General features: G+C 47.5%; 1 protein-coding gene across 1 annotated transcript in view; it reads left to right on the top strand.

The window, feature by feature from the left end:
- The window catches only part of LOC144125709 (uncharacterized), a gene marked incomplete in the record, with an annotated part of 78,781 nt that overhangs the window by 48,285 nt on the left and 12,386 nt on the right, over positions 1-18,110 (top strand). The window contains 5 exon segments of the mRNA XM_077659341.1: positions 7,018-7,264; positions 7,620-7,845; positions 8,289-8,398; positions 13,364-13,679; positions 16,804-17,040. Coding sequence (XP_077515467.1) covers positions 7,018-7,264; positions 7,620-7,845; positions 8,289-8,398; positions 13,364-13,679; positions 16,804-17,040 — 1,136 coding nt within the window.

Here is an 18,110-nt window from a genome sequence, read left to right as displayed (position 1 = left end):
GGAAGAAAACTTGGAAAACTTTATACAAAGACTATTTACATATTGTACAGGTGAGAGCAACTGAGAGTACGTGCCTCTCAGTAAAGGGAGCTTCTTAGCAGTCGGGAGTCTCTCCCAGCAAAGGGTATCTCTCAAGGGGGGGTCTCATTCACCTTCGCGGTGGTTTTCAGGGAATCCTCCCCCATGTCCAACTTCGCCGAACTCAACAGCAGGAAGGGAGCGCGAGCACAACACGACACGAGACAGGCTCGCTCGAGAAGTACAGCGCAGCCTTTGTCAAAAGTTCAGAGCCCGGGGGGTTTTGCTTCTTGGACACAACTTGTGGCTATCTCTTGAAGATAAGAGGAACGTTGGTGTTTTCGCCTCCGAAGGTTTGGACTTGCACGGATGCTGTGTATGTACATGGGCCCCACTGCACGGGTTAGAAGCTGACCCTCTTGGGCTGTAAAATTTTGTCTAAGGCTCTACATTCGGCATGCTGAGGTTAAGGAAAGAAAAGAAAAAGAAAGTGCCCGTCTGCCTGCGCCACTAATGCTCAGGCAACTCGAGTTGTGCAGAAGGCTGAGCGAGACGGCTCTGCGCGTGTTTTCAGTCGGCCCGATGGAACGATCCACGGGAGAGAAAAGCACGAACGTAGGGCAGCGGCTGAGTTGGAGCAAGCAGTGCCCCAGCGGGAGGCCCGAAGACCATGAGTGCGGGGTACGGTAGGGGGGGATGGCAGAATGAATTAGTTAGCGAGTTAGTGAGGGGGTGAATGAGTGAACCAGCGAGCAAGCAAGCAAGCAAAGCTAAGCTGACCAAGGTAAGCGAGCTAAGCTAACCGAGCTTAGCTAGTGAGTGGGGGACGTTGGATTGCAGCATCTGTACACGCAGTGTCGCCGTTATAGATTTGTAGCCGTTTGCACCGCAACCCTGTACTCGGGAAGATACGATTCGCGCGAGACGAAATAGATTTCGGTGTGCCCGTTCTGTGTTTCACTTGAGGGGAGGCAGGTCTGTCGAGCAATTTTCATACTCGCCACAGTTCGCCCATGCATTTAATTGCTGCCGGTGCCCTTCTAGGAGCAAAACAGAAAGGGGGGGAAGGGGGGTGGGGGTGGGGGCTCAGTCCTAGAGGTACTCTAGGGAGCTTGTTGCCTCTCTGAAAAAGATACCGTGCTGCGAGAAGAAGCCACCTTATCGCCGCGATGTTACCATTGTAACGCCATATTGCGATAAGCGTGGCAACAGTGTCTTGCCCCCGCCTTGTCTTGAATTGCCCCGCTGTAGGCGCGGCACGCCACAGTGACCGACTGACGGCGTATACAAATACGCCCGTTAGCTCCTGGATTCCGGTTTCACGCGCCGGATAGCGATGAATTGTGAACTCTGGCAGCGCGCTGCGAGTGGTCTTTAGAGGTGTCACGTGACACATGTGACGTCAGCAGACTTCTTGACCAAACGGAATTTTTCGACATCCGGCGGGTTTTGGTGTAAGGACAAAAGCGGGGGACGGTGGGGTTGGACAGACTTCAGTCCTCAGTAGCCTCGCTCGTCACGTTTCAGGGCATTCTCCAGCAGGAAGGGCCGGAAATCTTGTAGGAAAGGGGGGGGGGGGGGGGTGTCGTTAGAGCTGTTGCAGACTTGGCCGCAGTTGATGGTAATCTGGCACGCTTGAGCTTACGGATGCTGCACTGCGGACTTATGCAAGTAAAGGGAATAACTACATCGAGGTTAAACTGCTGGCTCATATTCGTTGTCGACGAGCGCGCCGCTAGCTGCCTCGACGAGCAACTGCGCAGCGCTCGCTGGCGACTAAATAATGAATCCTGTGTCTGATATGCTGTTTGGTAATCTGCAGTTTCTTCTTGCATTATTAATAGGCATGAATTTTAAAGTTTGGCCCGTCGATCGATCGGAATCAGAATTATATATTTACATGTTGCGGCCTGGATCTGTCAGGACTCACGGGACAGAGAGACTGAACAACTCACGAGTACCTCGATGAACAAAAGTCCTTACCTGCGAGAGGCACAGACCACATACCTTAATCGTCCCTGTTGCGCTTTGGCTGCGCACAGATTTCTTCGGTTTTTCCCGTGCTATTTTTTTTTTTTGACGCGCTTTCTTTATACGGCCCTCTTAAACCGACATGTGTATTTCAGTTCACTTCTTTCTTTCGCTTTCGTGTTTTTCGTTCGAGCGGTCGTTATTAAGACGTCTTTTTCTCCTTTTGTGCGGTGTGCGTATGGGATAGATCAAGGAAAAGCATCCTCCTTCCCCTCCTCTTCAAAGACGCTCGCGAGATTTCCTCTTGGCACGACCGCTTAGCTATCGCAGTCGGAGAAAAAAAAGAATGTTTTTTTTCTTTCTCTTCTCTCTTTCACATGGCTGCGGCTGGTGCTCCGGTCAGGAGGAAGAGGCAATGTGTGTGCATGTCCGCGCGTGTGCTCGCCCGCGACAAAGGACGACGCACGCGTGACAAAAGACTCGAAAAGGAAAGCAGCGATTCTAATGGTCGCAGCGCTGTGGCTTTGTGGCGGCCGGGGGACGTACGAGCGACGCTACCTCGCCAGAATGGCAAAACCTTTCCGCCGTCGCGTCGTCTCTTCTCCACTTTTCCTTTCTTCTGCTTGCTCTGCGCACCGCGTAGCCTCATAGCGCGCCCGCGATTGCCGAGCACTTTCACGTGCTCGCCACGACCACGAAGATGCTACAAGTGCGCTCTTGGCTCGCCGCCATGTGCGATTTTTTTTGTTTCCCTTGGCAGAATTCCTGCTGCGCAAGCATTTCATTCAGTGCGTGTGTGTTATATGATGCCCGGTCTCCTTGCCCCGGGGCTCCGTCGGGAGCGAGGCTTAGCGGTTAAATGGCCGGGCGTGCCTCGCTTCTCGAATGAGGGGTGCAATCGCTAATTTGCATTTCTTGCTGGGGATGTATAAGCTGCAGTTTGCGTAACAAGTTGACCGCTCGGTCTCTGCGCCCCAAGAGGACCTTGGTGAAGAAGAAAAGATGTGGATCCGCATAACAGTTTAGTCAACATGGCCAATATGGAAACGAAAGAAAGGTTTCGCGATGAATAAACTATAGTGTGGAGCTGTTGCGGACCGCATGGCGCAAATAGAATTAATGTTGAAATTTTAATAAAAATGTAATTTAAAATTAGCTTTACTTGTGCCCCGTCTGAGATTATTGTATACCCCCGTTAGTGCTTGCTGCGAGTGGCTGATCGTGTTATGACCACATCGGGAACAAATTCTTTAGGATAAATTCTGAAATAATGCCCATCAAACGGGCCAGAACAGCTGAAACCATGTTACAACTGAATTTTATGAAGTGGTAGGGTTTGTCATATTTGCACCTGATTAAAGAAAGTGTTCTTAATATTTTGCGTATAATTGTTTAGTACTAGTTTAAATCCAGCGGTATTCAATGCCGCCTCTGTGCACGAAAACTACATTCTGAGTATAGTCGCGGTGGCTCAGTGGTTAGGGCGCTGTACTACTGATCCGGAGGTCCCGGGTTCGAACCCGACCGCGGCGGCTGCTTTTTATGGAGGCAGAACGCTAAGGCGCCCGTGTGCTGTGTGCTGTCAGTGCACGTTAAAGATCCCCAGGTGGTCGAAATTATGCCGGAGCCCTCCACTACGGCACCTCTTTATTCCTTTCTTCTTTCACTCCCTCCTTTATCCCTTCCCTTATGGCGCGGTTCACGTGTCCAACGATATATGAGACAGATACTGCGCCATTTCCTTCCCCTCCCCCCAAAACCAATTATTATTATTTCACTCCCTCCTTTATCCCTTCCGTTATGGCGCGGTTCACGTGTCCAATGATATATGAGACAGATACTGCGCCATTTCCTTTCCCCCAAAGCCAATTATTAGTAGTGTGAACTGTAGCCGTGGGAGGGGGGGGGGGGGAAGAAGCTGCGCAAGGCCTCGCCGCTGGCGCTCCATCAAAGGTGAAATGTTGAGGCTTCACACATACCTCGGGCTTTGCTAGCGAAGTAGCGCCCTCGCGCTTAAAAAAAAAAAAGCATTGCTCGCCCTACCTGCGAATGATTGTACTGCCCTACGTTCGTACTGGATAGCCATGTTTCTGTGTTTCGACGATTCGCCTTTCTCACGCCGCCGCATTGCGCATGCGCGCCTCTCCCAGCTCTGTTGGTGGAAAATAAAGCGGCAGCCTGTACCGTGCATGAGCGACTCGTGTTGGCGGCAGCCGCGAGCACCGCTAGCACACTCATGTCACTTCGCATGCGCAGTTGGCGCTTTGTCAAAGAGCCCCGCCGCGGTGGCTCAGTGGTTAGGGCGCTCGACTACTGATCCGGAGTTCCCGGGTTCGAACCCGACCGCGGCGGCTGCGTTTTTATGGAGGAAAAACGCTAAGGCGCCCGTGTGCTGTGCGATGGCAGTGCACGTTAAAGATCCCCAGGTGGTCGAAATTATTCCGGAGCCCTCCACTACGGCACTATTCTTCCTTTCTTATTTCACTCCCTCCTTTATCCCTTCCCTTACGGTGCGGTTCAGGTGTCCAAAGATATACGAGACAGATACTGCGCCATTTCCTTTCCCCCAAAACCAATTATTATTATTATTATTATTATTGTCAAAGAGGATCGCGCTGACGTGCGTTTGTTTTCATCCAGAAATTTTCTCGGTAGCTGGCGAATTTTCACGCGCCATCCAGATGGCGCCACATGTTGTGTTGTAAAAGCCGAATATTGTGTGCCGTGTAAAAGGATATCAATATTCTTCGGGGTACTGATTAAAAATATCAAGTTCAGGAAGTCTCACTGAAAACTCTAAACTGGGATCAGCCTTTTGCTCATCCCTGGTCGAAACAGCTTGAGCAGAAAAGTCGATCTGTCATCGTTGTCCGACACATGGAGTCAGAATAGAGCGGTTCGGGCACTGTAGTTCAGGCAACGCAGAGAGAATGCTGGGCGCCGTTGAGCCGATCAAAGCAAGCAGTTAAGGCAGACTTGGGGATATGCGGAGAGTAGTGAGCGGCGAAAACTGTCGTAAAAGCAGGACCAGACAAAGACAAGCGCACGGATGTGCGCTTCAGCACGATAACAAAATAATAGAGAGCTTTAGTACGTCTGTACAGTAAACACGCGTAACTACAGTAACTGCACTGTCCGGCAAATGGGCTAGAAAAACCTGACAACGGTAGCAACTGCAACGCGCATTACCGTACAGGTGCCCACAAAAGTTTTCGGATCACAAAAACTACTACAGTTACAACAAATTATAGCAGGTAGTCGGAGGAGTGCGGCTGTGAATTGCTGAAGGGTGTGCTTTGCACTTCTCAGTGTGGTCTGCATATTACACTCCTGAATACTTGACCGTGCCGCGAGTAAGTTCAGGTTTCTTCATGATATCAGTGTTCTGAAAACTTCTGTGGGCACCTGTACGTATATGCCGTATGGCATAAGGGAATCTAATTAGTGGTGTTGTAATGAGTGCGGAATTGATAGTGTAATTATTTTGCAGCTGAGAGATTGATTATTAATAAAAGAAAAAAGAACAAAAATTAAGATGTGTGTGTGTGTGTGTGTGTGTGTGTGTGTGTGTGTGTGTGTGTGTGTGTGTGTGGTGTGTGTGTGTGTGTGTGTGTGTGTGTGTGTGTGTGTGTGTGTGTGTGTGTGTGTGTGTGTGTGTGTGTGTGTGTGTGTGAGAGAGAGAGAGAGAGAGGAGAGAGAGAGAGAGAGAGAGAGAGGAGAGAGAGAGAGAGAGAGAGAGAGAGAGAGAGAGAGAGAGAGAGAGAGATAAACGTCACGACGATGAAGTCTGACTGAACCGCGAGTATGATTATGATGACGGAGTGTCGGTGCGATGCCTAGAGGGCTACTCGGTGTTCGCTCGTGTCCGTGTACTCCGTAACAATACAGAATGTTCAAAATTAGAAGATGTAATGATTTCTTAAAATTAGGCACTCAGTGGTGTGTGAATTAAATCCACCTCTGCACATAGTTATGTGGCCACGGGGACATTTCGATGGAGGCGAAACACAAAGGTGCCCGTGTGCTGTGCGATGGATGTCAGTGCACTTAAAGAGCCCCAGGGGGTCGAAATTATTGCCCTCCACTACCGCAACTCTTTCTTCCTTTCTTCTCTTAGTCCCTTCTTTATCCCTTCCCTTATGTTCAGGCGATATGTGAGACAGATACTGTGTTATTTCCTTTCCACACAAAAAAAAAAAACAATTTTCAATTTTCCAGTTTTTCCAACAGCCGTCAGACACCTAACTAAAATTGATTAATAAGCTTTTTAGTGCCTCTAGTCGGTGGGCTTATATCGTTTATATGTTTATATTGGAAACTAAGAGGCAGTTGTATTCCTAAACTATTCCGTTTTGCAGAATTGTCCTAGCATGCGTGTGTTCCGAGATATTTGCGTCCAAATTTTCAGCTGGAGATCCACACACATGCAAAGCGGTAGCGATCGGGGTAAAGCTCCTATTGACGTGACGCGGCGTTTCACCTGCCAACGGCATAGAGCAATCAGTGAAGCTGATGACTGTTTCCCTTTCACCATGGGCTATCGAAACTGAAGAGGCACCTGACACAAAAGCTAATCTAAAAACACTGACAGCTACGTGTCATACTAGGGTTTCGTGTCTACCGCCTTGCATGCATAAGTATATTTATGTGAAATCAGTCGAAACTGAGGGAGAATATCTCGGAACACATGCTATTCTGCGGAAACTATTCTACCAAATGGAGTAGTCTAGAAATGAGACCACCTATACATGATTCCAACATAATTAAACGTCCAGGTTCTGTAGCTGGCTGTTTCCAGCAAAACAATGTTTTATTTAATTGTAATATGTGTGACTGAAATTATCGCGTTTCAATGTGAATGCTTAATGCCAGGTGAACTTCATTCAATGTGGGGCTGCAGAAATTTTAAGTGAACTGCATAAGGCTTCAGATTGTGCCTGTTACCCTGCATGACGTGCCTTTCCAGCACCCATGCAATGAATCCCAAATGTTTTTTCACACTTCATCGCTTTTTCTTTCTAATTTCAGGACACCTGTGATGGACTTGCTGGTCCAGGTGGCCACAGCACACAAGATAAACCCGAGCGGCCACTTTGTACAGGCACCAACTGAGCGAGGTGACATGCTGACATGCAAGCCCAACACAGCCATTGGCTCGCTTGATGTGAGCCATCTGCTTATTGTGCCCAAAGGAGCCCCCGCTACTGGGGGAGGGACTGCAGACCCTGCTTTCTGGCAGCGTAAAGGCATGAGGCCACCATCAAAACCGTTCGAGGTGTGTGACTGGTTTTCCTGCCTGGATACTTTTGAAACTCTCATATTTGCGTGCCTAGGCTTTGCTGTGTAGTCTGGCCTCTGAATGATTTCATTTTAAGCCATCAAGCGACTGGTGATGAATGAGCACTTTTCTTCAAGAAGGAAAGAAAAGGCGGAGGAAGGGGGGGGGGGGGGGGAGTTCAGTGAGACTGGTCTACTGAAGCCGCTTTTCCTGAATTAAAAGAGCCACTTTAAATTGTTACCTGCAGTAATGGGAGCTTCTATCTGTGATTGCATATTTCATGTATAAATGACCCCATGTCCTATGTTCTGGCCCCTGTGTTGCTACATGGCATCTTTTTTGGGGGACTCAGCCCACCCAGCGCATCCAGGTGCGGCTGCCCCGACAGCAGCTGATGGTTCTGCGGCTGCCCCTGACCACGACGCTGGGAGAGCTTCGCCAGAACGTCTGCACAGAGAAAAGCCTGGATCCCCAAGGCTACCAGCTGGTGCGGCCAGGTGTCCCCACTCGGCCCCTTGACCTCAGCTGCACCCTGCAGGAGTATGGGGCTTCAGAGGTCACTCTGCTGTCCAACCGCAGTGCGTACATTCTGCTCTATGCTCTGCTCTGAAAGAGGGCATTAAAATGCATGTTACAAGGCTGCTTCTTATTTCTCAAAACAGCAGTAGCACCCTTGCAGAAAATTTAATATCAAGACCCTGCAGAGAGACACAAAGTATGAATATAAACCAAAAAGCAAGAATACGTATGTAGATGTGAAGCTCGTGCATTTCTGGTACAACATAGTAGTGCCACAGCTGTTTTGAATGGCTTGGAGCTCATTGCATGCTGTTAGCGTACAGATTGCGGAACAAGTTTGCTCAATAAGCAGCTTGTTTTAGACGAGACGTTTGCTCGCCTGGTTGTTTTTATCGAATATTTGTTTTAAAATGAGCCCCCCCCCCCTTCCCCCCCCCCCCCCTCACCCCTCCACCCCCTGAAGTTTTCTTCGTAATTGAATGGTGATCCTTTGTTTTTGCAGCACTGGCAAACAACATCCAAAATTCCACCGCAGACATCATGAGCTACTCTCTTAACCAGGAAAACAAAAGAGGAAGCCACGTGTTTCCACCGCATGCTGGTAGCAAAGGGGTGAGTAAAACTGCTTGCTGGCATTAGTGGAAGCCTTGTCGCAGTTCCTGTTCCTGTTGAACGGACATTCTGGCTATAATCAACATACCAGGTTCACAGAAGTTTAAATGCATAATGCTTTTCTCACTGAAAAACTGATCAATGTGATTTTTGATGTACTGACTAGCTGTCATGAGATTTACGGTATGTGCTTTTTAGATGTGTATCTGATCTCTGCATAACACAGCTAAAGGTGAGGGATTCAGTCTTATGCAATAAGCCAGCTGTTGTGCCACGTCTCTTTGTACACATCTACTGGGAGGAACTAGGTACAATGAAGCAATAATAATAATAATTGGTTTTTGGGGAAAGGAAATGGTGCAGTATCTGTCTCGTATATCAGTGGACACATGAACAGGGCCTAAGCTAGGGAAGGGATAAAGGAGGGAGTGAAAGAAGAAAGGAAGAAAGAGGTGCAGTAGTGGAGGGCTCCGGAATAATTTCCACCACCTGGGGATCTTTAACCTGCAGACATCACAGGAATAATTTCCACCACCTGGGGATCTTTAACCTGCAGACATCACACAGCGCATGGGCGCCTTAGCGTTTTTCCTCCATAAAAACGCAGCCGCCGCGGTCAACATGTCCATAATTCTAAATTTACCAAAAAGGCTAAAAATTTGGAAGACAAGCATAAATGAGTGATGTGGAGCATTGTGGTGTTTGTGCACCTGCAAGACATTACAGTGTTCCCTGCGAGGCATTTTCAATGAACATCGTAGACTGACATTTTTGTAGCTTAAAATGACTGAAATCCAACTTTCATAGGAATTTACCTTTTTCTTGCTTGCAGCCTTTGCCCATCTCCTTGAAGTGGCTGACAGTTTGTTTTTTACTTTTCATTTGCCAATACCTGCAATGCATATCGAACAAACTGGCTTAAGCACTGTATCAACAGTGACTGTGTTACAAACCTCATGCAAAAAACAAGCTTGAAGCTTATTTTTCATCCTCTCTGTTTACACTCATTTCTTTTGATTCACACCATTAAGCATATCACATTACCACCGCAGCGGTGGCATAGTCGTTTGAGCATCCGCCTCGCATGTGGGAGGTGCGGGGTTCGATCGTCAGTGCCGGCAGGTACCCACCGGTGATGCAATGGGTACAAGCTTTCCCCTGCCTTATGCTCGGCTTGTTTGGGGTGAAATGCTTGGGAAATGGGTCTTTGACCCCACCTTGAGGGGAAAAAAAAAAACCTTGTGCCTTGGCGCTCTTTGGCCATGGATGCCCTTGGGCCATAAAAATTCATCATTATCATCCAGCACCACATTACCTTAAGGAGAGAAAGGCCCCTGATCTGTGACCTGATTTGCATCGCTGGCACATGGGCATCATGAAGTGTTGTAGATTTGTTCACGGCTTTTAGCTAGTCACCTGAAGGCAAGAATTTTTAAAGGAGTATAGACACCGAAATTTTGGGTGCGTGTTTTCTTGTTTGTAATGATGCGTAAAGCATTATTATGCATGGATTACCACCTGGTATTCTCCTATGACCAATAAATAATTTATAATCGCATTTCTTTCTCATGCTGTTTTGGTTTCGGTTTCAACAGCCGAATGAGGGCTGTGACATTGTGTACTTACAGGTCACGTGAGACATGAAAAACGGCCATATAATCACTGCTTCCACATTCGCTGTCATTCTGGCTCTTGAGGAAGGCTGGCTTCAGCACTGTAGTGAATTAAAACGATGAAGCAGCGATTATATGGACGTTTTTTCATGCCTCACGTGACACAAAAGTACTCTTTGACGTCACAGCCACCGTTCGGCTGTTGAAACCAAAACAGCACGACAGAAAAACTTTGTTTATAGATTATTTAGCGGTTGTAGAAGAATATCACATGGTGATTCATGCATAGTAGTGTCTTCTGCATCATTCTAGAGAAGAAAACATGCCACCAAAATTAGGTGTCTGTACTCCTTTAACAAAAAGGGAATAGTGTTTGATGCGGGGGACAAAGCGGAAGAATTTCAATGTTGCCATGCTGCATATAGTATGTGTTTAAATCACTTAGTGCTCCCTGTTTTTCTTGGAGTATACTTAGAGAATTTCTGCTAAGAGATACATTTCAGCCAGTTGCTGTAAATTTTAAAAAATTACTAATGCCTGGAAGCAGTCATTTACGAGATCGTGCAATTTCTGCTGACCATATTAATCCTTATTATTACATGACTCATAGACTGTTATTGCCTCGGTCGGCATTTGAAGACAATATGATTAAGCTACTTTTCCGCGTTCTGGAATCTGCTGAAGCTGCTGACCCTACATTTAGTCCTGCTATTGCAATATACCTTTAGGTGCTGCATGCTTCAAATGCAGAGGCCTTTCTCTTTTTTTTGGTCTTCTATTCATGCACATGGTGAGAAGCAAATGGAAGGGAACAGCTATAGCTCTCAAAGCCAAATTTTTTTTGGATAAAAATTGAAAGGGCATAAAACCTTATTGTGCATGTAGAGGGAAGTACCAAGAAAAAAAAAACAGCGGTATGGCCCTTAGTCATGCCTGGGAAGCAATCACTGGCTGCATTCTGATAAAATGTTGCTTCTGTTCCCGCCGCACTGCGGGGGACTCGGCTCGCCGGACAGCTATCACAGCTGGCGTCTTCGTTCTCCTCTTGTTCCTACTTTCACCGACGATTGTGTTTTGTCCATCTCGGGCTTTCTACATATCGACGACGAGCAGTGCCGTGATTCCTCTCTGCGCCCTATAATCGACCGCCTCCGAAGCGGCACTTCTGATCCTGATCTGAGCCTGTTTGTGCTGCATCACGATATTCTGTACCGTCGCAATTTGCACCCTGATGGCGCCGACCTCTTGCTCGTCATCCCGACGCATCTCCGCCCCGCAGTCCTTGCCCAGCTTCATGATGCTCCTACTGCAGGGCACTTTGGCGTGTCCCGCACGTACGACAGCGTGCGCCGGCGGTTCTTCTGGCCTGGCCTTTACCGCTCTGTCCACAGTTACGTTGCTGCCTGCAATCAATGTCAGTGCCGGAAAATGCCCCGCTCCCGCCTAGTGGCCCGTTTCAGCCCATTGACATTCCGACTGAGCCATTTTTTTATGTTGGTCTTGATATGCTCGTGCCTTTTCCCACATCAACTTCCGGGAACAAGTGGATTGCCGTTGCAACTGATTACACTACCCGGCACACTATCACGCGCGCTATCCCGACCAGCTGTGCCTCCGATGTCGCCGACTTTCTCCTCCATGATGTCGTCTTGCTTCATGGCGCTCCTCGTCATCTGCTTACAGATCGAGGCCCCTGTTTTGTTTCTAAAGTGGTCCACGACCTTCTCCGCTCCTGCTCCACCCGTCACAAGTTCACCACGGCCTACCATCCCCAAACTAACGGCCTTACTGAGCGACTTAACCGCACCCTGACGGACATGCTGTCCATGTATGTCTCCGACCACCATTGTGACTGGGACGTCAGTTTATCCTTCGTGACGCTCGCTTACAATTCCTCACGCCATGATACCACCGGATACTCCCCTTCTACCTGCTTTTTGGCCGTGACCCGTTGTTACCCTTTGAGAGCTTACTGCCTTCTGACCCTTCCACTAGCAGTTATGCTTGTGACGCCATAGCCCGTGCTGACGCCGCCCGCCAAATTGCTAGGGATCGTCTCCACGCTTCTCAGACCGCTCAAAAATGTCATTACGACCTTCATCATCGCGATATCCATTACCCTCCCGGCTCCTTGGTGCTCCTCTGGCTCCCTGCACGCCGTGTGGGACTGTGTGAGAAGCTCCTGCCTCGTTACATCGGTCCTTACCGCATATTGAGGCAATTGAGCTATGTGGCCTAAGAACTCACGACATTGAAACATTACAGGCATTGTATACTATTATGCACGTTAAGCCATTGTCCCGTCTTTGATCTCCAAGTTAACAGGACCCCTGTGCTTCCGTCTTCCAATCTATCAGACTGCATCCTATTACCACTCCTTTTCCCGTCAAAACTTTCCTGGATCCAGCAATTAACCGCCTGTGTTTTGGCTACTCCCCCGTAGTGGGTATGTGCCAGCAACGTCTGAGGCCTTCCTTCCTTCCTTCTGCACACCCACTCTCCTTCCGTGGCCCCCTCCACACAGCTTGTGCACGTCGCCCGTCTTAAACCCTACCACTCGCACCCACCCCCCTAGGCCTCCCTGGGTGTGTGCCTTTTCCCGCGGGGCGGAGGGGGGGGGGGGGGGGGGTAGTGTTATGGTACACAGTCGCGAAGCGAAGACGACGTTGTTGTGTCGCGCTGGACAGTTGACGAAGACGAGGACGCTGCCGCTAGTGCTTGAGTGACCTGTTTTCTGGTGTGTCTTCTGTGTGCGGCCTATCGTTCTTGCCGCTGAACTAACCTCATAATAATATTGCTTTGACTTGCGCACTACGTGACATGATTTTGCTTAGGTGTGTTGGAGTTGTGTTCTAGATTTTATATAATTTGCATGTGTACAGGTTGTCCGCCTTCCCCTATTTACACATGCAATTTTGCTATCTCATTCATGAAGGTGGAATTTTGTTTTCACTGAAAACATTGAATGAGATTCCACTTCTCAGTTGGAAAGGTGACTAGGCAGTTTAGCAGGTATTCATTTAGGGCCACTAAAGAACATTGTTTGTATATCTATAAATCACTACCAGTTTTGTTTTTGCCACCCAAAGTGCTCTTCTTGCTTTCTTAGCAGGGTGGCTCCCAGACACAATATTTCCACATGGCTCTAGATGTGTTGAGTAAGGTTGATATAAATGAGTATGAAATTAAACATTCTTCTAACAGTATGGTGCGATATTGTGCTGTCTCTCTTGTCTGTTGTCTTAAGCGCGCTGTTAGGACCATGTTTATTTCAGACTTGCTTGCCCATTTTTGCATTCTTCAGAGCTAAGTTAAGCTGCATGACTTTGTGACATTCTTTTTGACATAACAGAGCCTGACCGGCTCCAGCAGTGACGGTGCGAGCAGCCGAGGAACGTCACCGACACGAAGTGAACTGCCGACAGTGTTCTCACGACCCGCAAGCAAGAAACGACCAGCACCGCCGCCCCCGCTGCCCTCCTCGCCACCACCCACCATTCCGGAGCAGGAAGGGGACACCACCACACTTCCCACCAAAGGAGGCCGCCGGGAGGGTGCAGGCCACTCGCGTCAGAGTTCTGACTCCAGTGGCTACCACGAAGCCTCGGTGCTGAGTGACCTGCCTGACACGCCTTCACCTGAGGCACCACAGGGCAGACCCAACTGCAGTGAGTACTGAAATCCTACTCCATTGCTTCTTATCTTTTTAATGAGATAGCATTAGAAGCCTCAACAGGAAAAAAATGTTTTGTCAGTCATAGAACTTGCTTATTGGCTGGGTAATTCCCTTTGGCAGGAGGGAAGTGACGTTACTAGTCCAGAAATGACAGCTATACATCCGTGTCGCCACCTCAAGACACTTGCAAGGGAACCTCTAACTGCCTGCCAGATGGCCCGAAGGAATGTCTGGTTGTGTGCATACAAACGTGTTGTGGTCTGCAAACACCACCATGCACGAGACACAAAATTCGACATAAGGGCATTAACAGCCTCTGATGCTACTGCATTGCCAACCCATAATGTAATTAGGGGTCCCTGTGAATTTTTTACAATTCACAGGGTTGCAACAGCTCTGCAACTGCAAGAGCTGTTGACTGCAATCATAGTTTACCAGCTTGTACAAAGATTTGGTGATGGAGATTGTGGCTGCAGTAACATAGTACCTAACTTGAAATTTTTGATGCAAAAACATTTGAGCCATGAAGCTTCAAGAATAAGAGCAGCCCCTCGAGTACAGTGGGCTAGCAGTGTGCAGAGTGTGCTGCCGTGAATGCATGGGCCAAGCTTACTCTAGCCTATTCAGCGCATAGTGTTCACACACAAAGTGCAAAGGAAGCTTTCCTTTGTTTATTGCCACAACATTAGACGTTTTTAGCGTACCGGAGACGTACTAGCGTAGACGTATACATCTACGTATACGCTAGTACGTCTCCAGTATGCTAAAAACATCTATTGTCCATCTGCCTTATATGTGGTCAGAAAGCAGTTGCTGTACGTCACCAGCACACGTGTTCCCGCGAGTGTCTGCCATTTATTGGTTGTGATGTCGTCAGCACGAAGTCTTCTTAACAGTATTCAATGTCATGCAGAGATGCACTCAGTGGTGTGACAAATTAACTTGTATTCAGATGAATGAGTCAGGTTTAATTGCTGGGGTGAGCAATAACAGGCTTCTCTGTTCCTTTGAAAAGGATCTGCTTTTGGTAGAGCATGGCTGTTGTGCTGCTCAGTATTGCTCAGACTTTCATGTGCTTGTGCGTGCTGCCACCAGTGGCTGCAAGCAGGTGTACTGCATGCTAGCTGTGTTTTCCATCTCAGTTTTACTAGATGCACAGGACTTGCGTGCACACTGAGAAAGCCATATTTATCACACCCCTTACTTTAGCATCAGATGCTAAGTCAGGTGGATATTCATATTTTACAAACAGCTGTTGAGCCAATAGCCAAAGCTAGTGTAGACCCATAAGTTCTATGCACATGTATACAGCAGCAGTCAGACACAGAACTTAGCAGTTCTGTATGGATTAGAAAATCAACAAGATTAACAAAAGCGTATACTTGGTTGCTGGGAGAATATAATTTGGTTACAAAACAGTGGCAACATAGAGGCAATGCAACTTGCTCAACTGTTTCATGAACAACGCAAAGGTATTGGTAACGCATTCCATATTTTTGTTCCATGATACTGAATTAGGCCTTGACCATACATGTTTCGGGCGACTGGTAAATTAAAGTTTACTTTAGTGGCATTTCTAGTGTTACATATAAGAATTGCAAATGTACTGATAGATCATTAGTGATTGTGACATATTATGTCATTGATTAACGTGGAAATGAAGCTCACCAGTTTCATTTCTATATTTATATGAATTAGGTTCAGCACTGCTGGAGTCACGTTGATTGATTGAAACACATCCTTTATTAAAAGCCGTCATGTGTCCATTGCCCTAAAGGCATCTGTGCAGACATGTGGCCCCGCAGCTGTCGTGTTGGCCGAGGTGGGAGCTGATTCGGTTATCGCCGACTGCAGTAAAGCTTGGTGCGAGGGCCTTCTGCCACAAATTCCTCGAGCTTTGCCCAGAGTAGAGCGATGTCGTGCTGTCGTGGGTTACTGGCAGGACCCAGTCCCTGTACATGGCCGGGCGTAGAGCAATAGGAAGTTCTGCGAGCTGTCTTCTACGAAGCTCTGAATATCCTGGCATTTGCAGACAATGTGGGTAGCGGTTATCGAACTTTGGCAGTGACGGCAAATCCCTTTGTCATGGTCATTGTTCTAAAACTTGTGTCCTAATAATGTAGTTAGCGCAGTGTTGGTTGTGAAGAGGCGGACTAGAGTTTGTGTTGCCCTCGGTAGCTCCTCCATCGTAGGAGGAATAGGGCATGCCTGCGCCTCGGCATGTTTCGAGGTGCAGAAAGGCCTTGCGGCATTGCATCGCCTCTTTGCGATTTCTTTGAAAGTTGAGGGGCCCAACAAGCAGATGTGTGTACCCACTAAGGTGGTAAGAGTGTTCAGCAAGGATGCTATCTTGTGTGCTGCTGCTCGCGCCCCGCTTTTGGCCCACACATTGCCTTGGATGCCTGTGTGTGCCGACACATAGGAAATCGTCGTTGTGATGCTTAGTTTGAGGTATAGTTCTGGAAATGCTGTTTATAATTCACCGACGATGGTACGGTATGTTGGTGGGCTTGTGTTTACTTGTCTGCACATTTCATATGCGTGAGATGAATCTGTGAAGAGGTAGAGTCTGTGCCTGGAGTCGTAGTGCGAAAATGTTTGCAGAGCCCACTGCACTGCTTTTAGAAGAGCTGTAAGTTCTACTTCCTCAGTGTCGACGTTATCAACGATGTGGAGTATGGTCGTATTGGCCATACGACATGTGATATCAACCCACGCCACTCTCCGGACATGCTTGGGGCACCATTCTCACTGGTATTATGCTCACCGGGTGTAGGTACTCAGGAGTGCAGTCTCTGCTATATCGGTGTTTGTGATAGCAGTAGTAGCTGGTGGTTTGTGTGCTAATTGCTATGGCTGTGTGCCTTAGTGAAGTGCTTGCCACCTCATGGAGCCATGTTATATGCTTTGATAAAAAGTATACCTCAGGGCTCTAGTAGCATGGACACTTGGCAGGGATGCAAGGGTCATATATGTCTGGCACTCGTCTTAAGCTGTGCATGAAATATAAGCCAGTACTATGTGCGCAGAAAAATATTTATTGCTTAATATGAATTTTTACCTGAACTAACTCAGCTGGCAAAGCAGCTCATTCATTTCTCTTTTTTCTCCCACAGACCTGAGGCAGCCGAGCCCATCGCGAGCTACTGGCACGGCAGCTGCTGTGCACCGCCGGAGTGCACCGGTGGACTCTGGTTGTAGAGCAGTGCGACCCCAGAGCACCATCTCAGAAGCTGGCACCTTGGGCCATGGCAAGAAGCGCAAAGCACCACCACCACCTCCGCTGGCACTGCAGCCATCCACAGCCACACTACCCATAGTGGAAGCGACCAAGCCAGCTAATACACAACTAGGTGAGTGCTGGCATTGCTTTGCATGGTCGGGGTCAGTCCAATGTCATTTTACCTGGAACAGTTTAGTGTACACAATTTCATTATAGCTTACCAACCAAAGCCCCTGAGCACAACTTTTTAGTGGAACCTCTTGTTTCTGAACATATATTAGAAATAAGCAGAGAAAAAGAGCAATGAATAATTTAAGAAGTTACATCAATTTCCAGTGAACTGTCAGAAAATGTATTGGATATGCTGAAACCGTATATAGATGTAGTTGATGAAAATGCACTAGAAGCGATTTGTAACCTGTGTGCTTCAGCTGTGCTTCACTGCTCTTTTTGACTGTTTTTGTGTATGGCTTCTTTCTTTTTATTTTTGGGCAGTATATTAATATAAGCGAGGAAGCAAAAACTTTTGTTCGCATTATATGTTTAGGGTCCTTCGTTTTCTGGTAAAACCCAAGTTTACACAATTTTTGCACTCCAAGCAAATTTTTTTAAATGCAATGTTAAATCCAATTTCTACCCAAAAAGAAACCTTCTACGAAATTTAGTTTCCGTGCGGACAAAGCTGAAGACACTGCAAGCAAATCAGTGGAAATTTTGTGCGTACGTCCATAGGGGCGTTTTGAATCAAGGTCATTTAAAACTCCTTTTAGGGCTTTTTACTTACGACGATACCTTAGTTTGAAGCCACATTCGAACAATGTGCTTCAGAAGCCAAAAGCAAAAGTGAGGGTACTGACCAGACGTCTCATGGGCATTACTGTATCAAGTGCTGTCCATGCGGATGGCATCCTGCTTCAAGGCTCTGCTGAATTTAAAATGATCGAATTGGAATTGAATGAATGTTGTTGCAGTGAACAATGGCAGATGGGTGTTTCACGTATGCAGAAGTTCTGCACAGTAGATGAGAATGTGCGAGGGGAAATAATTATAATAAATGAGGAAAAAAAAAAGAAACCTGATTTTATAGCAGGTTTTCGTTGCAGCTTGCTTTTTCCATATTGTTTACAAAAAAATGCGCAGAAATTAGACAATTTTATGTCCCGCATGAAAACGAGCACTTACAGTGAATTGTCTTCCGCT

The sequence above is a fragment of the Amblyomma americanum genome, chromosome 3 (assembly GCF_052857255.1).
Source record: "Amblyomma americanum isolate KBUSLIRL-KWMA chromosome 3, ASM5285725v1, whole genome shotgun sequence".
In the NCBI taxonomy this organism is placed as follows: Eukaryota; Metazoa; Arthropoda; class Arachnida; order Ixodida; family Ixodidae; genus Amblyomma; species Amblyomma americanum.
This window is presented reverse-complemented; position numbering and strand designations above follow the sequence as displayed.